The sequence below is a fragment of the Rhinoderma darwinii genome, chromosome 3 (genome assembly GCF_050947455.1).
Source record: "Rhinoderma darwinii isolate aRhiDar2 chromosome 3, aRhiDar2.hap1, whole genome shotgun sequence".
NCBI classification, from domain to species: domain Eukaryota; kingdom Metazoa; phylum Chordata; class Amphibia; order Anura; family Rhinodermatidae; genus Rhinoderma; species Rhinoderma darwinii.
Genome location: NC_134689.1, coordinates 103678206 through 103705066, shown reverse-complemented (window position 1 = coordinate 103705066; position 26861 = coordinate 103678206). Strand labels below are relative to the sequence as shown.

At 42.2% G+C, this 26861-nt stretch overlaps 1 protein-coding gene across 2 annotated transcripts in view; it reads right to left on the bottom strand.

Annotated features, from left to right (window-relative positions):
* The window catches only part of PPP2R2B (protein phosphatase 2 regulatory subunit Bbeta), a 299520-nt gene that overhangs the window by 246953 nt on the left and 25706 nt on the right, over positions 1–26861 (bottom strand). The window contains exon 1 of one of the 2 annotated variants that reach the window (XM_075856520.1): positions 20104–20458. The exons of the other annotated variant lie outside the window; for it this stretch is intronic. Within the exon in view, the coding sequence (XP_075712635.1) occupies positions 20104–20200 (97 nt within the window). The 5' untranslated portion in view covers positions 20201–20458. Of the gene's footprint in view, positions 1–20103; positions 20459–26861 lie in introns of those variants that run through there. 2 annotated transcript variants of the gene reach the window in all.

The following is a 26861-nucleotide window of genomic DNA, read 5'->3' as shown; positions in this document are numbered from 1 at the left end:
CGTACACTGCATACTGGCAATCACATCCACAGGCAGTCGGAGCAGCTGATCGGTCCGGGTATCGGACCTGCACCGTTCATATACTGATGAACTATCCGGTTGATAGGTCATCAGTTGTCTGGCAGTGGAAAACCCCTTTAAATATTAGAGTTAGTAGATCTGGCCCTACATAACTGTACCGCAAATTAACGTTAGGACATAACTTCACTGCAGTACTGTTTCATTTTTCACATAAAATATGTTTCTTAGTATAAAAATTGACAATTTAATATTTATGATATTTTGTTAGACTTTTATAAATAAAATTCAACTATGACACTGTAGTCGCCATTGTTGGCAAGGCATCACTTTTATCACATAAATGTAATAGAAATGACTGGAAAATGTTTACTGTAGAAGAATCCCAATTACAATTTGCTTGACAAAATCAATATTTTTTATACAGTAAAAGGGTTTACTATTAATATTATGTGCTATCTAGCTAGTTTTGCCTCCTGGCGACCATATGAAAAATGTCTCATCAAAATGTCATGTCTTCAGTTTGGTTCTTTAGGCATGTCATGATTTCTGTAAATGTATTCATCTATCTGGTTGTCTTTATTTCATCTTTAACTTTTCCAAGCATAAAGGCCCTTTTACATTGGCCAATTATCAGGCAAATGAGCGTTCACAGAATGCTCGTTCCCGATAATTGCCCTGTATCGCTCAATAATTCTGCTCGTTCATCTGCCGATCGTATCATTTTAAATAATGAAAATATTATCGTTGTCGGCAGCACATTTCCCCTGTGTAAACGGGGAGATGCGCTGCCGACATGATAATAATGCATTAGGATGAGCGATCGAAGTAACGACCGCTCGTCCCCATACTAGCTCCTTGTTAAAGGCGCAAACGAGCACCGATCAACAAAATGTCTATTTGATTGGCGTTTGTTTATATGGCCCAGGTCGGGCCGTGTAAATATACCTAAAGGCTACATTCAGACGACCGTATCCAATTTGCGAGCATAAAAAACGCAGCGTTTTTTCCTACATATCATGTTCAATTGCGCAACGTATTGGCATCAGTGTGCTTTTCGTGTGGCATGCGTTTTCACGTTTGTGCAAGCACTTCTTTTTTTTTTTTCATTTATTTTTCTGCTTTTCTATGTAACTGATGCGCAAAACACGGACAGCATACGGATGTTGTCCGTGTGCTGTTCATGGTTTTCACGCACCCATAGACTTCAATGGGCGACTAATTGCGCAAAAATGCACCAATAAAGGACATGCAGTGAGTTTCACGCAATGGACACTCGCTGCGTGAAAAGTCATGCATGTCCGAAAAGCACCATTGAAATGAATGGGTCCGTGTGCTGTGAGTTATTTGAACACACATCACACGGACGAGTATTACGCTCGTCTGAATGAGCGCTAAGGCTTCGTTCACATCTGCTTCAGGACTCCGTTCTGGCATTCTGTCTGAGATTTCCATCAGAACGGAACCCTGACTGAAACCACATTTTTCCGTTTGCATCAATATTGAGTTCAATGGTGACAGATCCAGTGCAGATGGTTTCAGTTTGTCTTAGTTGTGCAAGGGTTCCGTCAACTGCGCTATTGATTCTGTCAAAACAACGGAACCCTGTCACAATGGTAACAAACGGAAAACATTAGCGAAGTTTCCTTCACCATTGAGATCAATGGTGATGCAAACGGAAGCTGAGGTTTGTCGTGGAAATCCATCGCTCAAAATATATTAGACTGAAATTTATACGAGTCCAAACAGACTCTCAAGGCCAGAATCCATTAGTCAGTATCCTAATTAGGATATTTCACCGATATATATCGAGAGAGGAGAAGAAAACACACAGACACGCTGAAATGTTCAAAATGCTCCTCTGAAGGATTTATTACCAAACTCAAACTGTTAAACTGAAATTCAGAAGGGGTGTCGGCTTGAGGTAAACCAATCAGAGACAATGTAACAATATTTGTTATTCAGTAAAAAGCATACAATAAAATACATCCCAGATACATCATTATAATTCTTCACACATTAGATTTTGCAGGTGTCTAATTTCTTTTGGACAGAATGTCCTCGTGGAGATGGGGGAGACCTTCCTTCACGCATACTTGCCACCCTCCCATCTCCCTCCCTGTCCAACTTCACATGGGAACCAAGATCAAAGATAAAACATACGAAATCAACATTACTTGTATTAAAGGAACAATGACTTTTCTATTCACTACAAAAGAACCAAGATGGGAACTCCAGACAAGATGGCTGCTGCACGAAACTAAATCATTTAAACATTATCATCACTTTCACATATTACATATCTTAGTAATTCGGCCTCCTGCTTGATAATTCACAATGTAATTTCATACAGAGAATATAAGCAAATAAATCATCCTTCACAGGTTTCATTTTGCCTTTCCGTTGAGGGGTTCCCCCGACGGAAACCTCTGACGGAACCCCTCAACGGAAAGCGACGCTGATGTGAACACAGCCTAAGCTAGGTCAATAAGTAAAATGAGCTGGGTTATCTCATACTAAGTAAGACAATAAGATTGTTTTAGTATGGTCTTTTGTATTTCAAGTAGATTTAATTTGGAAGTTAAGGATCAGTTTGTTTGTTTGTTATCCTTTCTGTTCATGGTAATCTCATCTTTTTAACACGTTCAGTGACATCAGTATTTTTTTGTAATGGTTGCTGTGCCTTGAATTTTGCTGCAGACACCTAACTTTTTAGGTTGGTACAAAAAGGATTGTCTACTTTGGACAATCTTTTATTCCAAGAAAGGGTCTGCAACCATAAAATGATCAAAGGGTGTCCTGTTGCTGGATTTACTAGCAATTAGTTGTAATCTGAAGGGAAACCCGGTTGCAAGTGTTCAATTCCCCTGCAGCGCCATCACAGGAAAACTGAAGCATTACACAGTTCACATTGAACACGTTGGGTCCAGTAAAATAAGAGACGCTCGATGTAGCCGCTCTCTGCTCTGGCATATTGATTATTATCATTTTATTAACTAAAAAATTCCCCAATAGCGTTTTTGTAAAAGATTTTTCTAAACCAGACAACATAAGATTTTGCAGCAAACAGCTCTCTTTCAGCATAGCTTGGTTTGAAGCCACCACTAACAAGCAAAAAAAAAGCGTGAAGTATACTTTACAATAATAATCTGATATTCACAAATGTTCTATAGATTAAGAACAGCAGGAACTAATTAACACTCGTCACGTATAATACTACAGAACATATGTAGCTTTTCTAGTGTCCTAATATATCTAATAAAATCATTTCACAAAGCAGTTCTATCAACACCAAAAAAAGGTCAGAAGAATGATTCATCAAGAACTACAAAAAATCTATTTACGGAGGATGTGTTTTTTTGGCAATTTTACCTGATCTACTGCAGTAGAAATAAACTTCATTCTTTGCTCTAACTACTTGGCCTATTTAAAATATAAAAATAAATTCCTTTAGTTTAGAAAATAGTGGTCTGGCATAGCAATAATCAAGCATCTACGAAATAAAACGTCCCAAACTTCAATTGAATCCCAAATCCTCTATTTATATAGTACAGGCCGGACAGAGGCCAAGGGACTTAAAGAAGGCCAGCATGACCAGGGGTGTAGGTAGGGAAAGGAGGAGGAGGCGGGAATGGGAGGGGTTTGACAGGGCGAGGTAAGGGGGGATAAAAGGGGAGGCAGGGAGAGTCAGCACCTTTAACGGCTGAAGCTGTAGGAAGTTCCCGCCCGCCCTCCCTTATTGTGGTAGTTGGGGTGTGTTGTTTAGCTGTTTGTTGGGAATTTTCCTTTTTCGCTGTGTTGCTCGTTCTTTCTTTTCTTTTTTTCGCAGAGACAGAGACGCTGAGGAGACGGTTGGAGCAGAGTCATGGCAGACTTTTGGTGCATTGGGGGTCTTTGGAATTGGTGGTAAATTGTGTGTGGGGGGGGAATTCATCGTGGGTATGGTCCCTCCCGAATTATAGAATTGGTGTGGCTCAATTTGGGCTCCTGCTGGGTGGTGTCCCGGGGAGTGGTGGCATTTAAGGACAGCCAACTGCAGTTATAACTGTTCCCCTGAGCTGGTGGGATACGGCTGGGGACAAATATGGAGATGGGCAAATGGTTGGGGGCCAGATTTTTGTAGCTCCAAAGTCTTCCTTTCCATGTTCAATTTTATATGCTAATTTGTTTATTGTTATTTATGTTTGTTAATAAAATGGCTGCTGTGGCCAAGATTTATCCAAACTAACGTTGTCTGTGTTTTATGGGATGGGTAAAATTCTGGTGGGTATTATTAGTGGCCATGGAGGAAGGGTTAAGACAAATGGGCCAGGGGGTCTAGTCCTTAACTGAACGAACTCTACAATCCCATGAATCTTTATGTTCTAAATGCAGAATTAAGGTGCTGGAAGCACTGAGGAAAGCAAAGCCGAGGGAACAGGAAGAAAGACCGTAAAGGCTGAGCAGACAATCTTTCCATTGTTTTTAGAATTGAACTGCTTATCTGTAAACATGGCTAAGAAAAAAATAGCATCAACAATTCAAAAGCTGTTGGGACCGGAAAGACTGAAATCAAGTGGAATTGACATTTCATGTATTTTCCTGTCTATATCTTTTTACTTATGTTGTCTGCATTACTTTACAGTGGAATACATCAGAGGTATATGGCTATGTTTACACAGGGCGGATACAGTGCGTTAAAAGCACACAGCGTATATGCCCTCAGTGCCGCAGGGAATTCTGGCCGAAAAAACTTACCAAATTGTGGTGCAGTTTTTCAGCCGCAATGTCCGCAGCGGAAAAGGAGAAAAAAGTTTGATACTTACATAGCCATGGCAACGCGTCCCTCTGCCGTCCTGCAGGCTGGCCTCCTGGGATGACGATTCATCCCATGTGAGCACTGCAGCATGTGGTTGGATGCAGCGGTCACGAGGGATGAAACATCATCCCAGGAGGCCGGTCCTGAAGAAAAACAGAATTTTGGTTAAGTAAAATATTTTTTTCTGCCGCAAAAAACACAATATCTGCTATTTGTTGCGGTTTTTACCTCCTCATTGCAGAAAAATGCACTGAAGGTCAATTTTTTTTTTTGCGTAGAATTTACGCAGCGTGTGGATGAGATTTGTTCAAACTGTATTATGCTGAGGCTTTTCCTCTCATGGAGGAGAAAATGATTGATCACAGCTAATGGTAGAACATGGGGAGCTCACCCAGGATGCTGGTCAGGACCCTCTGCTAGTTCATTAGAAGCAGGCACATATCTGTGGTCTGGGGACAAGGTGCTGTGCTCCTGTGCTACTGAACATCATAGCAGCTAGTGTCAGCCCCTTAGAGAGTGGAGCTCAGGAAATATTGACAATTAGGGGTAGAAAATGCATTCTGAAAATGAACCTAATATTCTAGAATAATAAAATAAATTTACCACTAGTGACCAGGAAAAATTTGTAACCATAATGTGTGATTGTTTTAGCAACAAACATGTCTTATCTGTTCACATAGTCCGCTACTAACATGCATGCATGCCATCCAGTGGCGTAACTACCGCTATAGCACGGGGCCCCCCCATGGCCGGAGCCTCCGCTAGCAGCCACTACGAATGCTACAGCGAGACGCCACTAAAGTGGTTGTTCCTACAAAAGACATGCATTCCCTATCCACAGGATAGGGGATACATGTGTGATCGCTGGGACGCCCAGCGATAAGGGGAACCGATAAGGGGAACGGGGGACCGAAAGTCCCCCGAAGTTCTCCATGACAAACCTCGGACTTCTGGGGTCTGTCTGCAGCTCCATAGAAATGACTTGCACACCAGTCGTGCTTGTGCGCATGCGTGACCAGCACTCCTTTCATTTTTATTGAACTGCACAGACGCCGGAAGTCCGAGGTTGGTCATGGAGAACTTCAGGGGACTTTTGGTCCCCTGTCCTCCTTATCGCTAGGGGATGCATGTATTTTGTTGGACAAACTATAGACCGTTCTTTTTTTTTTTTGGGGGGTTCTGTATGGCGTTATCTACAGGGGGATCTGTATGGCGTTATCTACAGGGGGGGTCTGTATGGGTTATCTACAGGTGGGTCTGTATGGCGTTATCTACAGGGGGGGTCTGTATGGCGTTATCTACAGGGGGGTTCTGTATGGTGTTATCTACAGGGGGGTCTGTATGGCGTTATCTACAGGGGGGGCATGTATGGCATTATCTACAGGAGGACTCTGTATGGCGTTATCTACAGGGGGTTTGTATGGAGTTATCTACAGGGGGGTCTGTATGGCGTTATCTACAGGGGGGTCTGTATGGCGTTATCTACAGGGGGGTCTGTATGGCGTTATCTACAGGGGGGACTCTGTATGACGTTATCTACAGGGGGATCTGTATGGCGTTATCTACAGGGGGGGTCTGTATGGGTTATCTACAGGTGGGTCTGTATGGCGTTATCTACAGGGGGGGTCTGTATGGCGTTATCTACAGGGGGGTTCTGTATGGTGTTATCTACAGGGGGGTCTGTATGGCGTTATCTACAGGGGGGGCATGTATGGCATTATCTACAGGAGTACTCTGTATGGCGTTATCTACAGGGGGTTTGTATGGAGTTATCTACAGGGGGGGTCTGTATGTCGTTATCTACAGGGGGGTCTGTATGGCGTTATCTACAGGGGGGTCTGTATGGCGTTATCTACAGCGGGGACTCTGTATGGCGTTATCTACAGGGGGGACTCTGTATGACGTTATCTACAGGGGGGTCTGTATGGCGTTCTCTACAGGGGGGTTCTGTATGGTGTTATCTACAGAGGGGTCTGTATGGCGTTATCTACAGGGGAGACTCTGTATGGTGTTATCTACAGGGGGCTGTGTATGGCGCTATCTACAGGGGGCTGTGTATGGTGCTATCTATAGGGGGCGCTGTGTGGTGGAATCTATAGGGAGGCACTATCTACAAGGGGGGGAACCCAGCGGAGGGTGGGCCCCAGTCAAAAGTTTGCTGTGGGGCCCAGTCTTTCCTAGTTACGCCCCTGATGCCATCTTTAGGCCTTGTTCACATCACGTTTTTTGTTCTAAGTTTAGGGTGTACATCAGTAAAGCTCTCCTTTTGGCCTCCATCTGCCTGGCAAAAAAAAAGATATTGAAAAGTGTAGAAGACTACAGTAATCCATCACGCAAAATCTAGTGAAAAGAAATATACTTTAAACGTATACTTTTTTTTTTTACTTGGTATCCTATGGGTGACGGATTCCACTGTATGGCATCCATCACAGGCACACACTAAACGGATACGTCATGAGCTTTTTATGACATAACGTATTTTTCGGATTATAAGATGCACCTGACTATAAGACGCACCCAAGTTTTAGACAACAGAAAATCAAACAATTTTTTTTTAACTAATAGTTTTTTATATGTATAAGTAGTAAAAATTTTTCATGTTTCACCACATTTCGAAAGCCATAACTTTTATATGTTTTCATTGTTTGAGCGGTGTGAGGGCTTATTTTTTGCGGGACGAGCTGTAGTTTTTATTAGCACCATTTTTTGGTACATACGATTTTTTTAATCACTTTTTATTTCATTCTTTTTAGCGCTATGGTGACTAAAAAACAACAATTCTGGGGTTTTTACATTTTTTGTTTTTACGCCTTTCACATGTATTTACACCTTTCATATGTTTTTTTTACATTGTGCTTGGGGCAAAATGGGAAAAGTTTTTTTTTTTTACTTTTAATATTTTTTTACACTCACACTGAAAATGTATCTAATATATATATATATTTTTTTATACATTTTATTAGTTCCCCTAGGGGACTTGAACCAGCGATCATTAGATTGCTGGTACAATACACTGCAATACATGAATGAGTTACAGAAACAGCGTAACTCGTGGAGTTATGCTGTTTCCGTAACTCCCATAGTAGTGAATGGCAGTTACAGAAGCAGCGTAGCATGCTACGCTGTTTCCGTAACTACTATTCAGTACTATGGGAGTTACGGAAACAGCGTAGCTCAGCGAGTTTCCGTAACTCGACCATGTACTCTGTTTTCGTAGCTACTGAGTTTCGGAAACAGTGTAGCTCGCGGTGCTACGCTGTTTCCGTAACTCGTATTCACTTCTATGGGAGTTATGGAAAAAGCGTAGCTCGGCGAACACTCGGCTGTTTCCATAACTCCCGGCCACCTAACCAGGAAGGGGGCGGGAGACAGCGGAGCCAAGTAAGGCTCCATGCACACGACCCTAAAAAATTACGGACCCATTCAGTTCTATTGGCCGCGGACACCTTTCCGTATTGCTACGGATAGGTGTCCGTGCCGTAGAACTGTACCGCAAAAGATAGAACATGTTCTATCTTTTGCTATTACGGGCCGTGCTCCCATACTTTGTATGAGAGAGCGGTCCGAAAATGCGGGATGCGGCGGTGGCAGGCCGTGTCGGTGGCCGGCCATGCCCGCAGTTGCGGGCCGTGATTGCGAGCACGGCCATGTACATGAGGCCTAAGCTAGAACAGGGTTTACGGGGCCCGTTCTAGAGATAGGTGCGGGTCCAAGAGGTGGGACCCGAATCTATCTAACATTTATGACATATCCTGTGGATATGTCATAAATGTCCTTCATGGGAAGACCCTTATAAATGCCGCGGTCGCTATTGATCATGGCATTTAACAAGTTAAATGGCCAGGAACAGCGCCATCTCTGTTCCTGGCCGTTAGAGCAGTGTTTCAGCTGTAAAACACAGCTGACATCTTCAAAGTATGGAGCGGGCTCAGCACGTGAACCCGCTCCAAACATCATCCCCTCCCCGCTGCATGATATGCCGGCACATCATGGGGTCGGGAAGGGGTTAAGTAAGAAGCAGTCAGGGGGCCCGGCGCTGCCGGGTTCCTTGACTGCCGTCTATAAGACGCAGGGACTTTTTAGCAATATTTATTCTTGCTAAAAACTGCGTCTTATAGTGCAAAAAATATGGTATGTGTTATATTGATGTCATTATAGTCTATAGATGGTGGATGCCCAACAGTGACATCGGTCACTCATAGGCTAAAATGGTATCTGTTTAACGGATAAGTTATGAAAAGGGTCATGAGAGTATCTGTTGAACAGATACCATTATAACCTATGGGTGACAGATGGCACTGTTAGGCATCCGTCACAGCTTACGTTTAACATATATGTCTGGAGATGTTCTCGGCATATGTCAAACGCACAGCAGTCCAAAAAACTAAATGTGAACATAACCTTACTTGTCTCATAATAAATACACTACACAAGCATTAGGGTATGTGCACACACACTAATTACGTCCGTAATTTACGGACGTATTTTGGCCTCAAGTTCCGGACCGAACTCAGTGCAGGGAGCCGGGCTCCAAGCATCATACTTATGTACGATGCTAGGAGTCCCTGCCTCGCTGCAGGACAACTGTCGCGTACTGAAAACATGATTACAGTACGGGACAGTTGTCCGGCAGCGAGGCAGGGACTCCTAGCGTCGTACATAACTATGATGCTAGGAGCCCGGCTCCCTGCACTGAGTTCGGTCCGGAACTTGCGGCCGAAATACGTCCGTAAATTACGGACGTAATTAGTGTGTGTGCACATACCCTTACTCTTCCCAGAATCTACATCCTAGTGTCTACTATGATGCAATAAAGACACATGTATATTTGCATTCTTGTTTATCCAAAAATTCAGATTTTCTCTGAGGGTGTGTGTACACGTAGGTGTTTACGCCTAGAAAAATATCTGAAAAAACTGAATCAGAACGCCTACAAACATCTGCCACATTGATTTAAATGGGAAATACGGCTTTCTGTTTGGCGACGGGGTGTTTCTTTACGCCTCATTTTCAAAAACCGGCGCGTAAAAAGAAGCCCGCGAAAAAGAAGTGCATGTCACTTCTTGAGCCGTTTTTCATTGACTCTATAGAAAAGCAGCTACAAAAGCCGTAAAAAACGCAGCGAAAAACGTGAGTGGCTTAAAAACCGTCTGAAAATTAGAAGCTGTTTTCCCTTGAAAACGGCTCCGTATTTTCAGACGTTTTTGATTTTGTGTGTGCCAATACCCTAATATGTTATATGATGATCTAAACTATATTCCTTATTAAAGCTTGGCATCCAACATACATTTCCTATCTGCTGAAGAAAGGATGCTTGCTTGAGCATTAATGCACATCTGTCTCTAAGAGTCAATGAACAAAGTTATTTTTACACTTTGGCTGAGCCAGCTTGCAATTCAATGATTTGTTGTAGAATAGTTCTGTGAGGTTTTTTTGCCCTTACTTAAAGAGAACCTTTCACCTGCCCATACATGTGCAGCTGAGAGCAACATGTAATGGGCAGGGCTGTACATACCCTGTCTAATTTTTTTCCTAACTTTCTCCGTTATTTAGATATCGGTGCCGTTATAATTGTCGCCCAATATATAAATAATCCCCTGAACTTTCAATGGGGCGTGTAATTGGCAAGGGGGCATGTAACATCGCTGTGACACTGTCCAATCAGCTACGGACAGTGTCACAGCAAGAGCTGGAGAGAAGAGAGCGTGCGCGCGCACACGCAGCTCCACCGCCACCACGGAACAGAAGAGGAGAAGAAGAATGTGAATTCTTCTTCTTCTGTTCCATGGTGGCGGGAGTAACTTCAGCAGCGGCATCGGAGCTGTGCGTGCATGCGGGCGCACGCACGCTCTCACTCACTCTTCAGCTCTCAACAGACAAGGAAAAGACTGTGTGATCTCTCTTCAATCAGGTTCAGGGGGTCCAATGGTTCTCTAAGTTTGATCTACGGGCTTATAACCTTATCCGCATCAAAGAGGGGGATGAGTGGAAGACTGCGTTTAACACGCCCGAAGGTCATATCGAATACCTCGTCATGCCCTTTGGGTTGTGTAATGCTCCCGCGGTCTTCCAGAATTTCATAAATGAGATCTTAAGAGACTACCTGGGGGTATTTCTTGTAGTGTAACTTGATGACATACTTGTGTTTTCCAAGGACTGGTCCTCCCACATTGAGCATGTCAGGAAGGTGCTCCAGGTCCTTCGGGAAAACAAACTGTTTGCTAAAACCGAAAAATGTGTGTTTGGGGTGCAGGAGATACAATTTTTGGGTCAAATCCTCACTCCTCATGAATTCCGCATGGACCCTGCCAAGGTTCAGGCTGTGGCTGAATGGGTCCAACCTGCCTCCCTGAAGGCGTTACAGTGCTTCCTGGGGTTTGCTAATTATTACAGGAGATTTATTGCTAACTTCTCGGTCATCGCTAAGCCTCTTACGGATCTCACTCGCAAAGGTGCTGATCTCCTCCACGGGCCTCCGGAGGCGGTCCAGGCTTTTGAGGTCCTTAAGAAGTGCTTTATCTCGGTCCCAGTGCTGATTCAGCCTAACCAAATGGAAGCATTCATCGTGGAGGTTGACGCCTCCGAGGTGGGAGTGGGTGCTGTCTTGTCCCAGGGTACCAGGTCCCTCACCCATCTCCGTCCCTGTGCCTACTTCTCCAGGAAGTTCTCACCCACTGAGAGTAACTATGACATTGGCAACCGCAAACTCTTAGCCATTAAATGGGCATTTGAAGAGTGGCGCCACTTCCTGGAGGGGGCTAGGCACCAGGTTACGGTCCTTACCGACCACAAGAATCTGGTTTTCCTAGAATCTGCCCGGAGGCTAAACCCGAGACAAGCTCGATGGGCGTTATTTTTTACTAGAATCAACTTTTTGGTCACCTATAGGGCTGGGTCTAAAAGTATTAAAGCTGATGCACTGTCACGTAGCTTCATGGCCAGCCCTCCTGCGGAGGAAGATCCTGCTTGTGTTTTGCCCCGAGGTATAATCATTTCCTCTATTGATTCTGACTTAGTCTCCGAAATTGCGGCTGATCAAGGTTCAGCTCCCGGTAACCTTCCTGAGAACAAGCTGTTTGTTCCCCTGCAATTCCGGCTAAGGGTACTCAGGGAAAATCATGACTCTGCACTATCTGGCCATCCAGGCATCCTGGGTACCAAGCACCTCATTGGCAGAAACTATTGGTGGCCTGGGTTGCTTAAAGACGTTAAGGCCTACGTCGCCGCTTGTGAAATTTGTGCTACGTCCAAGACTCCCAGGTCCCGACCAGCGGGCTTACTATGTTCTTTGCCCATTCCCCAGAGACCTTGGACCCATATCTCCATGGATTTTATCACCGATCTGCTTCCATCTCAAGGCAAGTCGGTGGTGTGGGTTGTAGTAGACCGCTTCAGTAAGATGTGCCACTTTGTGCCCCTCAAGAAACTACCCAATGCTAAGACATTAGCTACCTTGTTTGTCAAACACATCCTGTGTCTCCATGGGGTTCCTGTCAATATTGTTTCTGACAGAGGGGTAAAATTTGTTTCATTGTTTTGGAGAGCCTTCTGTAAAAAGTTGGAGATTGATATGTCCTTCTCCTCGGCCTTCCATCCTGAAACTAATGGCCAAACCGAGAGGACTAATCAGTCTCTAGAACAATATTTAAGGTGTTTTATCTCTGACTGTCAATATGATTGGGTCTCCTTCATTTCCCTCGCTGAATTTTCCCTTAATAACCGGGTGAGTAACTCGTCAGGGCTCTCCCCCTTTTTCTGTAATTTTGGGTTTAATCCACGGTTCTCCTCCGTTTCACCTGGTGGTTCCAACAATCCTGAGGTAGATGTCGTTCATCGGGAACTGTGCACAGTCTGGGCCCAGGTTCAGAAGAACCTAGAGGCGTCACATAGCATACAAAAGACTCAGGCAGATAGAAGACGTTCTGCTAACCCCTTGTTTGTGGTCGGGGATCTGGTGTGGCTGTCTTCAAAAAATTTGCGCCTTAAAGTCCCGTCCAAAAAGTTTGCTCCCCGGTATATAGGGCCGTACAAGGTCATTGAAGTCCTTAACCCTGTCTCCTTCCGACTGGAGTTACCCCCGTCTTTTCGAATACACGATGTGTTTCATGCCTCCCTCCTGAAGCGCTGCTCCCCGTCCTTGGCTACCTCGAGGAAACCTCCGGTCCCTGTTCTCACCCCTGAAGGGGTAGATTCGAGGTGGCCAAGATTGTGGACAGCAGGATGGTCCAAGGCTCTCTCCAGTACATGGTCCATTGGAGAGGATACAGGCCTGAGGAGAGGACTTGGGTACCCGCCTGGGATGTTCACTCTGCAGTATTGCTCAGGAGGTTCCATCTTCAGTTCCCCAATAAGCCAGGTCCACCTAGAAAGGGTTCAGTGGCCCCTCATAAAAGGGGGGGTACTGTAAAGGATCTGCCAGACACAGCTTCTGTGTCGACGCCCGTGGGTAATCAGTCTGCACCTGCTCCTAAGTCTGAGAGAGTGACTCCATCTTCTACCAGTCAGGCTGGGAGGCTTAGGAGTGGGAGAGCCTATCACAGCCTTGCCAGACGGAGCTATCTCCCGCCCTCTGTCTATTTATACCTTCACTTCCCGCTCCTCCAGTGCCTGTGATTCTGCCTGTTTCCTGGCTCTGCTGCTGCTGCTTGAACTATTTGTCCCCTGCTTCATTTTGACCCTGGCTTACTGACTACTCTCCTGGTCTGCGTTTGGTACCTCGTACACTCCTTTTTTGACTCGGCTCGTTCACTACTCTTGTTGCTCACGGTGTTGCCGTGCGCAACTGCCCCGCTCCCCTAGCTTCTGTGTACCCTTGTCTGTTTGTCTGTCGTGCACATAGTGAGCGTAGGGACCGTTGCCCAGTTGTACGCCGTCGCCTAGGACGGGCCGTTGCAAGTAGGCAGGGACTGAGTGGCGGGTAGATTAGGGCTCACCTGTCTGTCTTCCTACCCAGGCATTACAGAGAGCATGCGCGCGCACAGTTTCGAGCTGCGTAGACACGCTCTCCTCTCTCCACACAGCGATGTTACACACCCCTTGCCAATTACACGCCCCAGTGACAGTTCAGGGGGTTATTTAAATATCGGGCACCAAATTTAAACGTCACCGATATCTAAATAACAGAGGAGGATAGGAACATTTTTTAAAGTGCCCCAGGGTTTGTGCAGCCCTGCTCATTACATGCTGCACATGTAAGGGCAGGTGAAAGGTTCTCTTTAAAGGGGTTGTCTTGCCAGGACAACTCCTTTCCATGTGCTATATTGGGGCTTATAGACATCAAAGTGTAGGATTCCCCCACTTAGGACCCCCCTCTATTAGGCCTGATTTACACGAGCGTGTGCGTTTTGCGCACGCAAAAAATGCGGCGTTTTGCGTGCGCAAAATGCACTTAACAGCTGCGTGTCATCAGTGTATGTATCAGCGTGATTTTCGCGCAGCCGCCATCATTATGACACTCCGTTTGGATGTTTGTAAACAGAAAAGCACGTGGTGCTTTTCTGTTTACATTCAGAGTTTGACAGCTGTTGCGCGAATCAAGCAGTTCGCACGGAAGTGCTTCCGTGCGACCTGCGTGGTTTTCGCGCACCCATTGACTTCAATGGGTGCGTGATGCGCGAAAAGCGCTGAAATATAGAACATGTCGTGAGTTTGACCCCTGTTTTTGAGATAGGTGTGGGTCCCAATCCTGGGACTCGCATCTATCAGATATTTATATCCCATGGATATGCCATATATGCCTTAGATGCGAATACTGCTTCAAATTCTACTTTTCAAAGGTCAGAATAAAAACAAAAATACTTTATTTTGCACTGAAATATATATGCTATTGGTAAAACATAGGAGAAAACTAATGAAGCAGCTATGGTATCACATACAGTATAATATTCTAAGTGTTTCTGTCATGTCTAAAGCCGAACTGTTTTAAATGTAACAGTATCTAGAAAACTACGCCTTGCTTCATGACTATATGGTATCAAATCTTTTTGATGCAATTGCTCTGGGTTAGAAAATATCTCAGGCTGTGTTCATACTATCATCACGCTTCAGATTGTTATGGATAGTGTACAATTAATCACAAGGAAAGCATAAGGGCTCGTCCACACGCTCCGGAATTGGCACATTTTTTCCGGCCGGAATTCCGGCCGGAAAAAACGCAGCAGAGTACAGTAGCAGCATAGTGGATGAGATTTAACAAATCTCATCCACATGCTGTGTAAAATTTCCAAGCTGAAATTGACGTGCGGTGCGTATTTTTCGGACCGCAGCATGTCAATTCCTGCTACTGAAAGAGTGCACAATTGCTGCGTTTCTCCATCTCCGAACATTGGGAAAAACGTAGCAAAATACTCACAATTTTTGCCGTAAAAAACGCAGGAAATCATGCGTTTTTGCCGCAGTGGAAAGCCTTTGACTTTCAACGGAATTGCTGCAGTAAAACGGCCGAAAAATCGGAAGCAGAACGCCTTCAAACGTCTGCCGATTGATTTCAATGAGAAAAATGGCGTTCTGTTCCGACGGGGCATTTTTTTTACGCGGCTGTGTTAAACGCCCGCGAAAAAGAAGTGCATGTCACTTTTTGAGCCATTTTTTGGAGCAGTTTTTCACTGACTCTATAGAAAAACAGCTCCAAAAACAGCTGTAAAAAAACGCTGCGAAAAACTCGAGTAGCTTAAAAAACGTCTGAAAATCAGGAGCTGTTTTCCCTTGAAAACAGCTCCATATTTTCAGACACTTTTTGCTAAGCGTGTGAACATACCCTTAGTATAAAGGAAAGACTGATCTGTCGCCTCTCATTTGGCTCATCAGGTTCTGTTCCCTATTCAATTCAATAATTAAAAAAAAATAATGGAACATCAGGCTTCCAAGAGAAGAGAGTAGCAAACTGCGCTATTCTGTACAGTAAATAATAATGAACCAAACTTGATGAACTAATGGCAGTTGAAATCAATAGGGCCATTAACAGAAACGTTTGTCTACATTTTCTGTAAAAAGAAGCATCCAGTGTGAACAGCATGCTATACTCAGTGTCTCATAATGTATCGAGTAATCTCATGTCTCACATGAAAGCACTAATGATAGCTATTTATTGTCATTTTTTAGTAGACATTTTTGTGTACTTAAAAATCATTCATGCATATGTTGTACAATGATCAACACATTTTATTTGTTATTTTTTTGATGTACATATATGAATAATTTTTTGTGACAGAATTACTATCTTCCCTTACTAGACCCGTTTACATATGACAAGAAAAAAAGCAAAACTGATGCAACTCTGTCTGGTACCAATGATTGGCTGGTTAATGTAATGTGCCAAATAGGCCCTAAAATAATATATTATATAATATATATATATATATATATATATATATATATATATATATATATAATGTATTTTGTGTCCCTTTTCCTTTTTTTGTGGTCCGTGTGTCATCAGCGTGTCCTCCGTTCCTTATGTTCCATAGGTTTTAATGGCCAAGACAGAGCCGCAAACACAGACAGGAATAGGACCTGCCCCTAGTTTTGCGGTTCTGTCCCGCAGCCTGCACACGGATCAGTGGAAACCACGGTCATGTGCATGGGGCCATTAGAAGTGAATGTGCTATCTGTTGAACAACAAATAGCACACGGACCTAAAACGGTCGTATTCATGGGGCCTAAAATGTATGACCACATTTAAACATCATGTCATAGTTTATATATGGACATATTATAATATAAATAATATTAAAAAAATAAATAAACATAGTGTATTATTTATCTAATAGGCATCCAGAGTTGCAGCTTGTATCAGGGCACATTCAGACGTGGCGGAATTGCTGTTGAATTCCGCTGCGGACAGTCCGCAGTGGAATTCTGCAGCAGATGTTTTTTTCATTTTTTTCCATATATTTTTAGGACAGTTAGTTCAGAAAATAACTGTGCGGAAATTAGGCTGCGGTGCAGAATTTTCCCTCCGCAATTACATTGCGGAGAAGCAGCGTAATTTCACTGCAGATTTCAGCCTTTTTCAATGCAAAAACTTAAATCTGTGGCAAGTCCGCTGTGATATCTGCAACGTCTGAATAACCTGTCAAATATGCAAATGTTGTTGCAGAATTTGTTGCGTAATTGGCCCGAATCTGCACCAACATTTGAAGCTGAAAAATTCTGCCACGTCTGAACATGGCCTTATAGTTAAGAGCTCCGTAATTATTCTGAGTATAGTCTTTACTCCATCTATTGTATAGTAATCTAAAAACTGTCCCTCGGTATTATATGAGCTTAGCAAAGTTATTAGTAATTGCCTGATGACAATCTTGTTGACTGTTTCCAACCAATGGTAAAAGCAGATCAGAGAAACATGCTACAGGAATAGTAAAAAAAATAAGCAATGAAATGCATTTAATTATATCCGTATATAACATTTCAAGGTTGAAATACCCATTATAAAGTATTTACAAAAAATTATTCAATTAACTAAACACCAAAAATAGACAGTCTTTAGTTTGCTTCCATTAAAAATGCACTCTAAATGGATGACGCTGCTGAATCTACTGTATGTATGCAGCCTGCAACGTAAACTATTTCAAGTTGCCATGGCTACGTCCAGAAACATCTATATATCTACTGTAATTGCATAAACTTCTCACACGCAATATAGGATATCTGTCTAATAGTATACATGTAATACATTTTACTTATGTGTACATATATAGATATTCATTGACACAGCCATGGCAACTGGAATGAAATTTAGAGTACTGGAAAATAGTACACAAAGAAAAAAAGGTTTGTTTCTTTGATTTCAGGGTGTTGTCTGCTTTAGACAACCCTTTTCCATAAGTCCTATGGGGCACATGTATGTAATAGAGGGGAGTTTTGGGTACCTTTTTAGGCTGAGTTGGTCTACTATTAGGCAAGTGTAACACAGCAAATATATATATACGGCCACATTTTAGTGTCTACATACGAATGCAACACATGGACCTTTACCCCGTCATTCTAATTAAGCAAACTTAGATCACCAAAGGGTTTTATGGAACAGGGGGGGGGGGGGGGGGTCCGGGTGTTGCACTCATAATACAGATTTTGAACAAATGGCAATATGAAGCAGACAAAACAGCAGAACACAGGAACCAGTGTGTCCATGTATTGCATTATATCAATGGGTGGCGTGTAATTCTTCATTTCTAGAATGAAGATTACCGGATGCTTCCCCCAGCTAATCATTGAGAGACCTTTAATTTGGAAAGGGTTTGTCAGAAGTGGACAACCCCTTTAGTAATTAAACTAACCAACCAACAAATTTTTCGTATTTAGAAGCACTTAATATGTTTTTTTAAGAAAAAATGCTCAGTGCATTTGTGCAAATTTATAATCTTTTGCTTCTATCCCGTACTTCAGGAAAGCTCCCGACATACACGCTGAACATGGCCATAGGGCATTATTAGCCTGACGTGTCCTTTTAGCCACCGTCGGGCTGGTGTACGTTGGTATACCATTTTTTTTATTAGGTATGCTAATAGAATAATAGAGTATGCTATTCCATTGCAAAAAAATGTATATCAAACGTTATACATTTTAACATAGTAGCCTATGGGTGACGGATGCCACTGAATGGCATACATCACAGGCATCTGTTAAACGTAAACGTCATGGTCTTTTTAATATGAAGTATACGTTAAACGGATACCATAAAAGTCTATGGGTGACGGATACCTGTGATGGATGCTTGACAGTGGCATCCAAGAAAAAAGAGGGAAGTGAAGAAGCACAGGTCCTGGTGTATGGGATGATGTCACGTCGTCCTGTATCGGATAAACCCCAGCGGACTACACTGGTGGAAATATAACAGTGTCATCCCTCACGCAAAATTTATTATAGTATCGCTTTAACGGCTATGTCATAAATGCTCATGACCCTTTTCATGATGTATCTGTTATACGTTATAGCCAATGGTTGACGGATGCCACTGTTAGACATCCATCACAGCCTGCGTTTAACGTATACGTCGGAAGCTTTTCTCTGCGTATACGTTAAACGTAGGCAAAAAACGAGATGTGAACAGGACCTTACTTGTATGATTCCCAATGAGAGCTGGTAGCCTATAGTATTGCCTTCTACTGAGTAGAGTAAAAGCTTCATAGTAATTCATAGTTTGTTTGCATGACGTTGTTGTGGAAGAAACACAGATACAACATGAATGTCTCCCTAAAAACTAGTACCGAACGTTAATTTAAGACACAATTCTGGAATTCTATTCACAATCTGCAAAAAATATATATTCTATTTATATTCAAAACCTGTAAATGCTTCTGGAAGAAATGCCATTAAAATTTGGAGTAGAGTACGATTTACCGAGATTCCTTTAGTATATTAAGCAGCCTCCTACATTTTCTGTTTTCTGAGCTACAGCTCAACATTTATTTTTGTTGGCTTATTAGTCATAGTCTTGTTTTAAAATATTATAACTAAAACCACCAGGATAGATTGAAACCGCTTCTGGTGGATATCTAGTAAAGCCATAGTAAAGTCAATCGCTGGGACAACGCTGAACAATTTTGGTACATTGGGGTCAGGAAACCTAAACCTGCACGGATTTGTCATTAAATAGGTAAATCTCTCCCCCAAAAAACCTTACCTACCCATCAGAGCCTTAAATGATGTCACGACCCCCAGCTACATACTGCAGGCATAGGTAGTATTGATTTAATTGACAGATGATAACCGTGATCATGTAGGAGGAAATAGGAAGGAAGAACCCTCAGGATCCCCACATCATGGTATTTCATGTAGTTAAGATTTTGGGGAGTGGGAGATGAATTTATTAGACTCTGCCTAGACTTCCCTTTTATACTGCAACAGGAATACAAACATACTTGTATTTATAAACACTACAATATAGCAAATAATATGTTTCTAGATCAACTGCTGGAAGTACAAGTGACAAACTGTAACCCAAAAAGTAGGCACCTGGGCAGCCCCCATGCAGAAGCCTAAAGTAAACTTGAACTGTAAAATATAAAATGAGTATAGAAGATATGGCATCTGCAGACTGTGTCTATTACCAGATAACAAACAATATCTAGGGGTACAAGGTCAGGTTCAAACAGTCATGTGCTATTGTTTCAAAGGATAACCACACAACTGCAAGGACTCCTCCACAGACAGGATTCTGGCAGCAATGGCTGTCATCTGACAGCAGAACAGCAATGTCAGCAAAGATGTTTGGGAAGTCAGGCTTCCTCCCATCCCACTTTTCTCACTCCCACCCACTCACATAGGCACCCTTTCAAGACCTGTACCTTCTGTATGGCAGCTGGAGGACAGGATGGTGTTAGGAGGTCTGAAGATGTAAGGCAGGTAACGAGAAAAGCATTTCATCTTCACATGAAGGGACATGCACAGCCTGCTCAATCCATGAGGAGCCTGCTCTCTGTCAGGGGCTGCAGATCCAGTATCCAGTTATGTATCCTGCATGACAGAGAAGCCCAAGGATCCTCTAGAGCCAGATCCCATTCTTGTGCCATCAGTATCAGTAGCAGCAGCAGCAGCAGCAGCAGCTCAGCCTCCCATTAGTGCAAGCATAGCCTGCTCCAACTCTGAAGCTCTCAAGCAGCCTGGGGAGGCTCTGCATTGGCTGAAGCTCTGTACAGCAGTATTTGCTGACTAAGTCAGTCCTGCTTGTAAACACACACACTCACATCCACACACTGAACAAGCCTGCTGCTTCCTACACTACAAGTCATGGGATTGCTAAGAATCCTTTCCGCCTGGCAGGAATCCCCTTGTTATTGAGAAGTGCACTAGAAATAATGTTTCATCTCATGTATTTGTTACTATTCTGCATGTTTGTTTTCTGTAAATGAAACAGAAGAATAAACAACTATTGATGATTTTACATTCCTCTCACTATCCTATTGGTTTTATTAACAGGTGTTATTAAAGAGTTAATAGATTCTTAAAAATTGGGATGATGAGTTAGATGTGTCTGTTGAATTTATAGCATACTTGCCTATATTAAAAAAAATAAGAAAAGTAAATGTGGTGCAAATGTTATAAGCCACACCCACATAATATTGTCCACGCCCATAATGACATTCTCTCCCACCAGGTAGAGTGACCCCCACAGTCAGTCATTAGCCAGCGTAAAAATAAGCCTGGGTGTTCTCCCCTATAGTTAGGAAACTTATAAACTATCTAGCCAAATAGGCAAATATGGTCTATAGTGGACCAAGGTTTTGGGCATTGACACCTAAAGTGAAGTCTGTTGACCCTTCACTAATGTACTAGAGAACTGCATAAATAGCAATTCCAAGATATATACCCCTAATATCTGAATTGCCCCCTCAACCAATAAGAACAGTTTAATAACAAGTTCTTGGCGCTGCAAGGGTTTTTTCTTGGCTTCCCTGGCTTATTACTAGAATGCTCCCACGCTGGTCTGATTTATAAGGGTTAACAGCAGTGGCAGACACGTGCATTAAGGGTCCCTACCAACCATCATAACTGTGATACCCATGATACCCTTGGCTTGGTTTAACAAATTCCATTGAAGGGGCACTTAACACTTTTTTTTTTTTTCATGCTCTTCACTCAGTTTTGTGACTGCTCTAAGTTATGAAACGGTGAGAGTTCTCTGCTGTTTCTGTAACTGCCATAGAGCTTGTTTGGAGCAGCGGCACAGTCGCGCAAAAACATACAAAATCCTTTTCACCGTGGTAATATGTACTGGGGAGACAATGGAGCAGGGACCCTTATTCTAGCCATCGGTGGGGATTTGTCAAGGCAGTGATTCCAGTAATAAGCATTTATTAGGGATATGCCATGTCTGTAATTCTCTTATATATCAATGTAAGTTTACCAAGGTGTAAACAACTTTTGTTAAAAGCAATATAGATGTAGCCATCTTTATAGCAAGATACAGCTGCTCTGTATACAGGATACAAAGCAGCTGTATCTCAAAAAGTAAAAATATTTTTTCATAAACAATATTTAGAAAGTTGCACCAAACACACTGATACACATTTTTATAAAAAAAAAAAAAATAATGATTTCAAAGGTGCACATAGCCTTTAACGCAATAAATGCACAGTGGCAGGAAATTTTAGTTTGAATTTTTCAATGGCTTTTGTTGTGTGATATAAAGCTGCAGCAAGTTATCAGTCAAGATAAACTTTGCTACATCTGTAACTGATTTACATTTTATTTAGTAAGGCAAATGATTTTGTTTACACTTGATCATCTATTGAACATCTAGTATGTACATAGTCTGAAAAGCATTTGCCCATTAAATGACTTCTTACAATGCTGTGTGCGCGTTCAGGTCCCTACTGCCTGGGGATGGTACAACATACAAATCGTAGATAGAACCGCACTACAAACTTGAGTGAATGCAAAGAGTTTATTTAGGTGTGAGTTTTATTAGGAGCAGTGTTTCAGTGTAGCAGTGTTTCAGAAATACAGTCCTTTATCAGGCATATAGATAGGGTATTAGATTTGTTGACAGGCGCCAGGTTCTTGAGCCTGTATGCCTCTGGAGCTACTACCCTCTATCAGCCTGAAAAAGGTCTATATGTCTGAAACGTTGCTACAACTTTAAACATGCTCTTTATGAAACCAATACCTAAATAAACAAATTTTCATTTACTCAAGTCTGCAGTGCTGTTCTATCGACAATTTGCAGCATGTACAATGTACTTCATAACAAAACGTGGCGTAGCTATAGAGGTCGCAACGGTCGCAGCCCGGGGGGCCCGCAGACACAGTTGAACTCAATGCTGGAGCAAGGAGCTGACGGCTCCTTGCTTTAGCATTCACTGTGCCATGAGTCATGAGCGGCTCGGCGCAGAGAGGTGCGATGTAGTGACGTCATCGCGCCTGAGCCTCTAGGTACAACCCTGATAACAAATGATAGTTTACTATGCATTTTAATGCAAGTATATAAAATGAATACCAGAGTGAGAAATGTGACGCAGAGTGACTTTTCTTAACAAACTTTTTTTTACTTCTAAAAGTACTGTCCTTAATAATGATTACTGCACACCACAGAAACACAATATAAAGCCTTGTTCCTGAATGAGTTGTCGAACAGTTTATATTGTGTTTCTGTGGTGCGCAGTTATCATTATTAAAGGGTTATTCCCAAGTTGACTCCAATTTTTTTTTTTAGACATTCTAAGCAGGAAATGAATTTTAAAACATTTGCTGTTAAAAAATTTTAAGAAATTCATTTCCTAAGTACCTTTTTTGACACTAGATAACTCAGCAAGTGCTGGTTATCTTTTCAAAAAAGGGGCGTGAGCGGCTCGATGTCAATCAAGCCGCTCCGCTCTGCAGTGTGCGCGCTCCCGACATTGCTAGATACTGTAGTTCTAGCAACATCGGGAGAATGTTCGTCTCAAGCGGGCATGGTAAGCCCGATTGAGACGAACTTACCGTGAATGTCAACTACACTACACTACACTACACTACATTCACCCCGTTTCGGCAACCAACTTTTCCCTCCCCCACCCTGTCACTACATGTAATATCTGTAGTCGCCGCACCGGTGCTGAATCAGCACCCCGCGAACAACAAAAAATATATTAAAAAAAATAAACTCACCTAAGACGTCCCTACGGAGCTCTGAAAGGTCCCGTCACTTGCCATCTTCCTTCTTCTTGGCGCCGCTCGCATTCATAGTAACAATGCGTTGTGGCGCAGATGACGTAATCATATCAGGCCCACGTGATTACGTCATCTGCGCCCACCGCTCTGTTATTGTGAATGGGAGCAGTAAGAAGAAAAGTGACGGGACCGTTCAGATCTTTGTGGGAACGTTTTAGGTGAGTTTATTTTTGTATGTATGTGTATATGTGCATGTATGTATGTATGTATGTATGTTGCCATGTATGTGTATATGTGCATGTATGTATGTATGTATGCATGTTGCCATGTATGTATGTATGTATGTATGTATGTTGTCATGTGTGTATGTATGTATGTTGTCATGTATGTATGTTGTCATGTATATATGTGCATGTTAGTATGTATGTTTGCATGTATGTTTGCATGTATGTATGCATGTATGTATGTATGTATGTTGCCATGTATGTGTATATGTGCATGTATGTATGTATGTATGTATGTATGTATGTATGCATGTTGCCATGTATGTATGTATGTATGTATGTATGTTGTCATGTATGTATGTATGTATGTATGTATGTTGTCATGTATGTATGCATGTTGTCATGTATGTATATATGTGCATGTTAGTATGCATGTTTGCATGTATGTATGTTTGCATGTATATATGTGCATGCTTGTATATATGTTTGTATGTTTGTATGTATGTATGTTTGTTTGTATATATGTCTGTATGGCCATGTATGATACTGTCTGCTGGCGCCCTGTATCTAAGTCAACTTGGCGGCAGGTTTCTATACATGGTATAACAGTCAGTATCACACATGAAACTGAAACTAAGCCTACGACATGTTTTATTTCTTTTTTTTTTATATATATATATTTTTTACAGGTTTGGTGTTTCGACTACGTCGTTTTCGAGGACTACGTAGATTACTTTTTTTTTCTACAATAAAATGGTTAATGAGGGTTGTGTTGGGGGTGCTTTATTTCAATAAAATATTTTATCTATATCTTTGTCTTTTCTTTTCAAGTTTTATTACTACCACTTTAGTAATGGCCGCGGTCTAAGTGACAACGTCCATTACTAAGGGAAGGCTTAGTGTTAGCCGGTGCAGAGGCTAACACTAACCACCATTATTACCCCGGTACCCACCACCACCAGGGATGCCGGGAAGAGCCAGGTACGATCCAGTACCCGACCATCTGTTGTGATGGTCGTGCTCTGGGGCTGCCGCAGGCTGGTATTATGAGGCTGGGAAGGGCCAAAAACAGTGGACCTTCCCACCCTTGTAATGCTAGGCTGCTGCTGCTGTGTTGTATCTGGCTGGTTATAAAAGTGGGGGGGACCCCACGTCATTTTTTTTTATTATTTATTTATTATTTTTATTAAAAAGACATGGGGTTCCACCCAATTTATCATAACCAGCCACAAACAACACAGTGTTATTAGCCTGGGAATGTACTAAACCAGTGGCCCCTCCCACCCGTGTAATGCCAGGCTGCTGCGGCCTTGTATATGGCTGGTTATTAAAAATGTGGGGGACCCAACGTCTATTGTTAAATTTAAAAAAAAAACGACGTGGGGTTCCCCCCCATTTTTATAACCAGCCCGATAAAACACAGCAGCAGCAGCCTAGCATTACAAGGGTGGGAAGGTCCACTGTTTTTGGCCCTTCCCAGCCTCATAATACCAGCCTGCGGCCGCCCCGGTGCCCGACCATCACAACAGATGGTCGGGTACTGGATCGTACTAAGCTCTTCCCGGCACCCCTGGTGGTGGTGGGTACCGGGGTAATAATGGGTGGTTAGTGCTAGCCTCTGCACCGGCTAACACTAAGTACCGCCTTAATAATGGACGCTGTCAATCAGCCAACAGCCATTATCTAGGCACTAATAAAGTTTGAAAAAAAAACACAAATACAATTTTTTTATTGAAATAAGAAATCCCCAACAAAACCCTTGTTAACCATTTTATTAAAATTTGCAAAAAACGTAGATCTACGCAGTAGTCCAAAGAATCGAAGACGTAGTCCAATCGGTACATCAAAATCTGCAACAACATAAAAAAAAAGTTATCAATGTGAACAATACTTATACTCCCCTACACACACACAAACAACCACACACAAACATATACACAAACACATATAAACACACACCCATATATTACACAAACACACACATATACACAAACACATCCATATATACACAAACACACCCATATATACACAAACACACACACACAAACACACATACACAAACACATATACACAAACACACACAAACATACACACAAACACACCCATATATACACAAACACACACACAAACACACACATATACTAAAACACACACACAAACATATACACACAAACATATACACAAACACACCCATATATACACAAACACACCCATATATACACAAACACACCCACATATACAAAAACACAAACATATACACATATACACATATGCACAAACACACCCATATATACACAAACACACACAAACACACACACATATACACACAAACATATGTACACAAACACACCCATATATACACAAACACACACACACATACACAAACAAACACACACATATGCAAAAACACACACACACACAAACATATACACACAAACATATACACAAACACACCCATATATGCACAAACACACCCATATATACACAAACACACACATATACACACAAACATATACACAAACACATGTACACAAACACACCCATATATACACAAACACACACACACGCATACACAAACACACACATATGCAAAAACACACACACACACACACACAAACATATACACACAAACATATACACAAACACACCCATATATACACAAACACACCCATATATACACAAACACACACACACACACATAAACACACATACACAAACATACACATATACACAAACACACACACACAAACATACACACAAACATATACACAAACACACCCATATATACACAAACACACACACACAAACACACATACACAAACACACACATATACTAAAACACACACACACAAACATATACACACAAACATATACACAAACACACCCATATATACACAAACACACCCACATATACACAAACACCCACATATACAAAAACACAAACATATACACACAAACATATACACATATGCACAAACACATCCATATATACACAAACACACACACATAAACACACACACATATACACAAACACACAGATATACACCAACACACACACACAAAAATATACACACAAACACATACACACAAATACACCCATATACACACACACACACAAACATATACACAAACACATATACACAAACACACCCATATATACACAAACACACACACATATACACAAACACACAGATATACACAAACACACACAAACACACACACACATATAT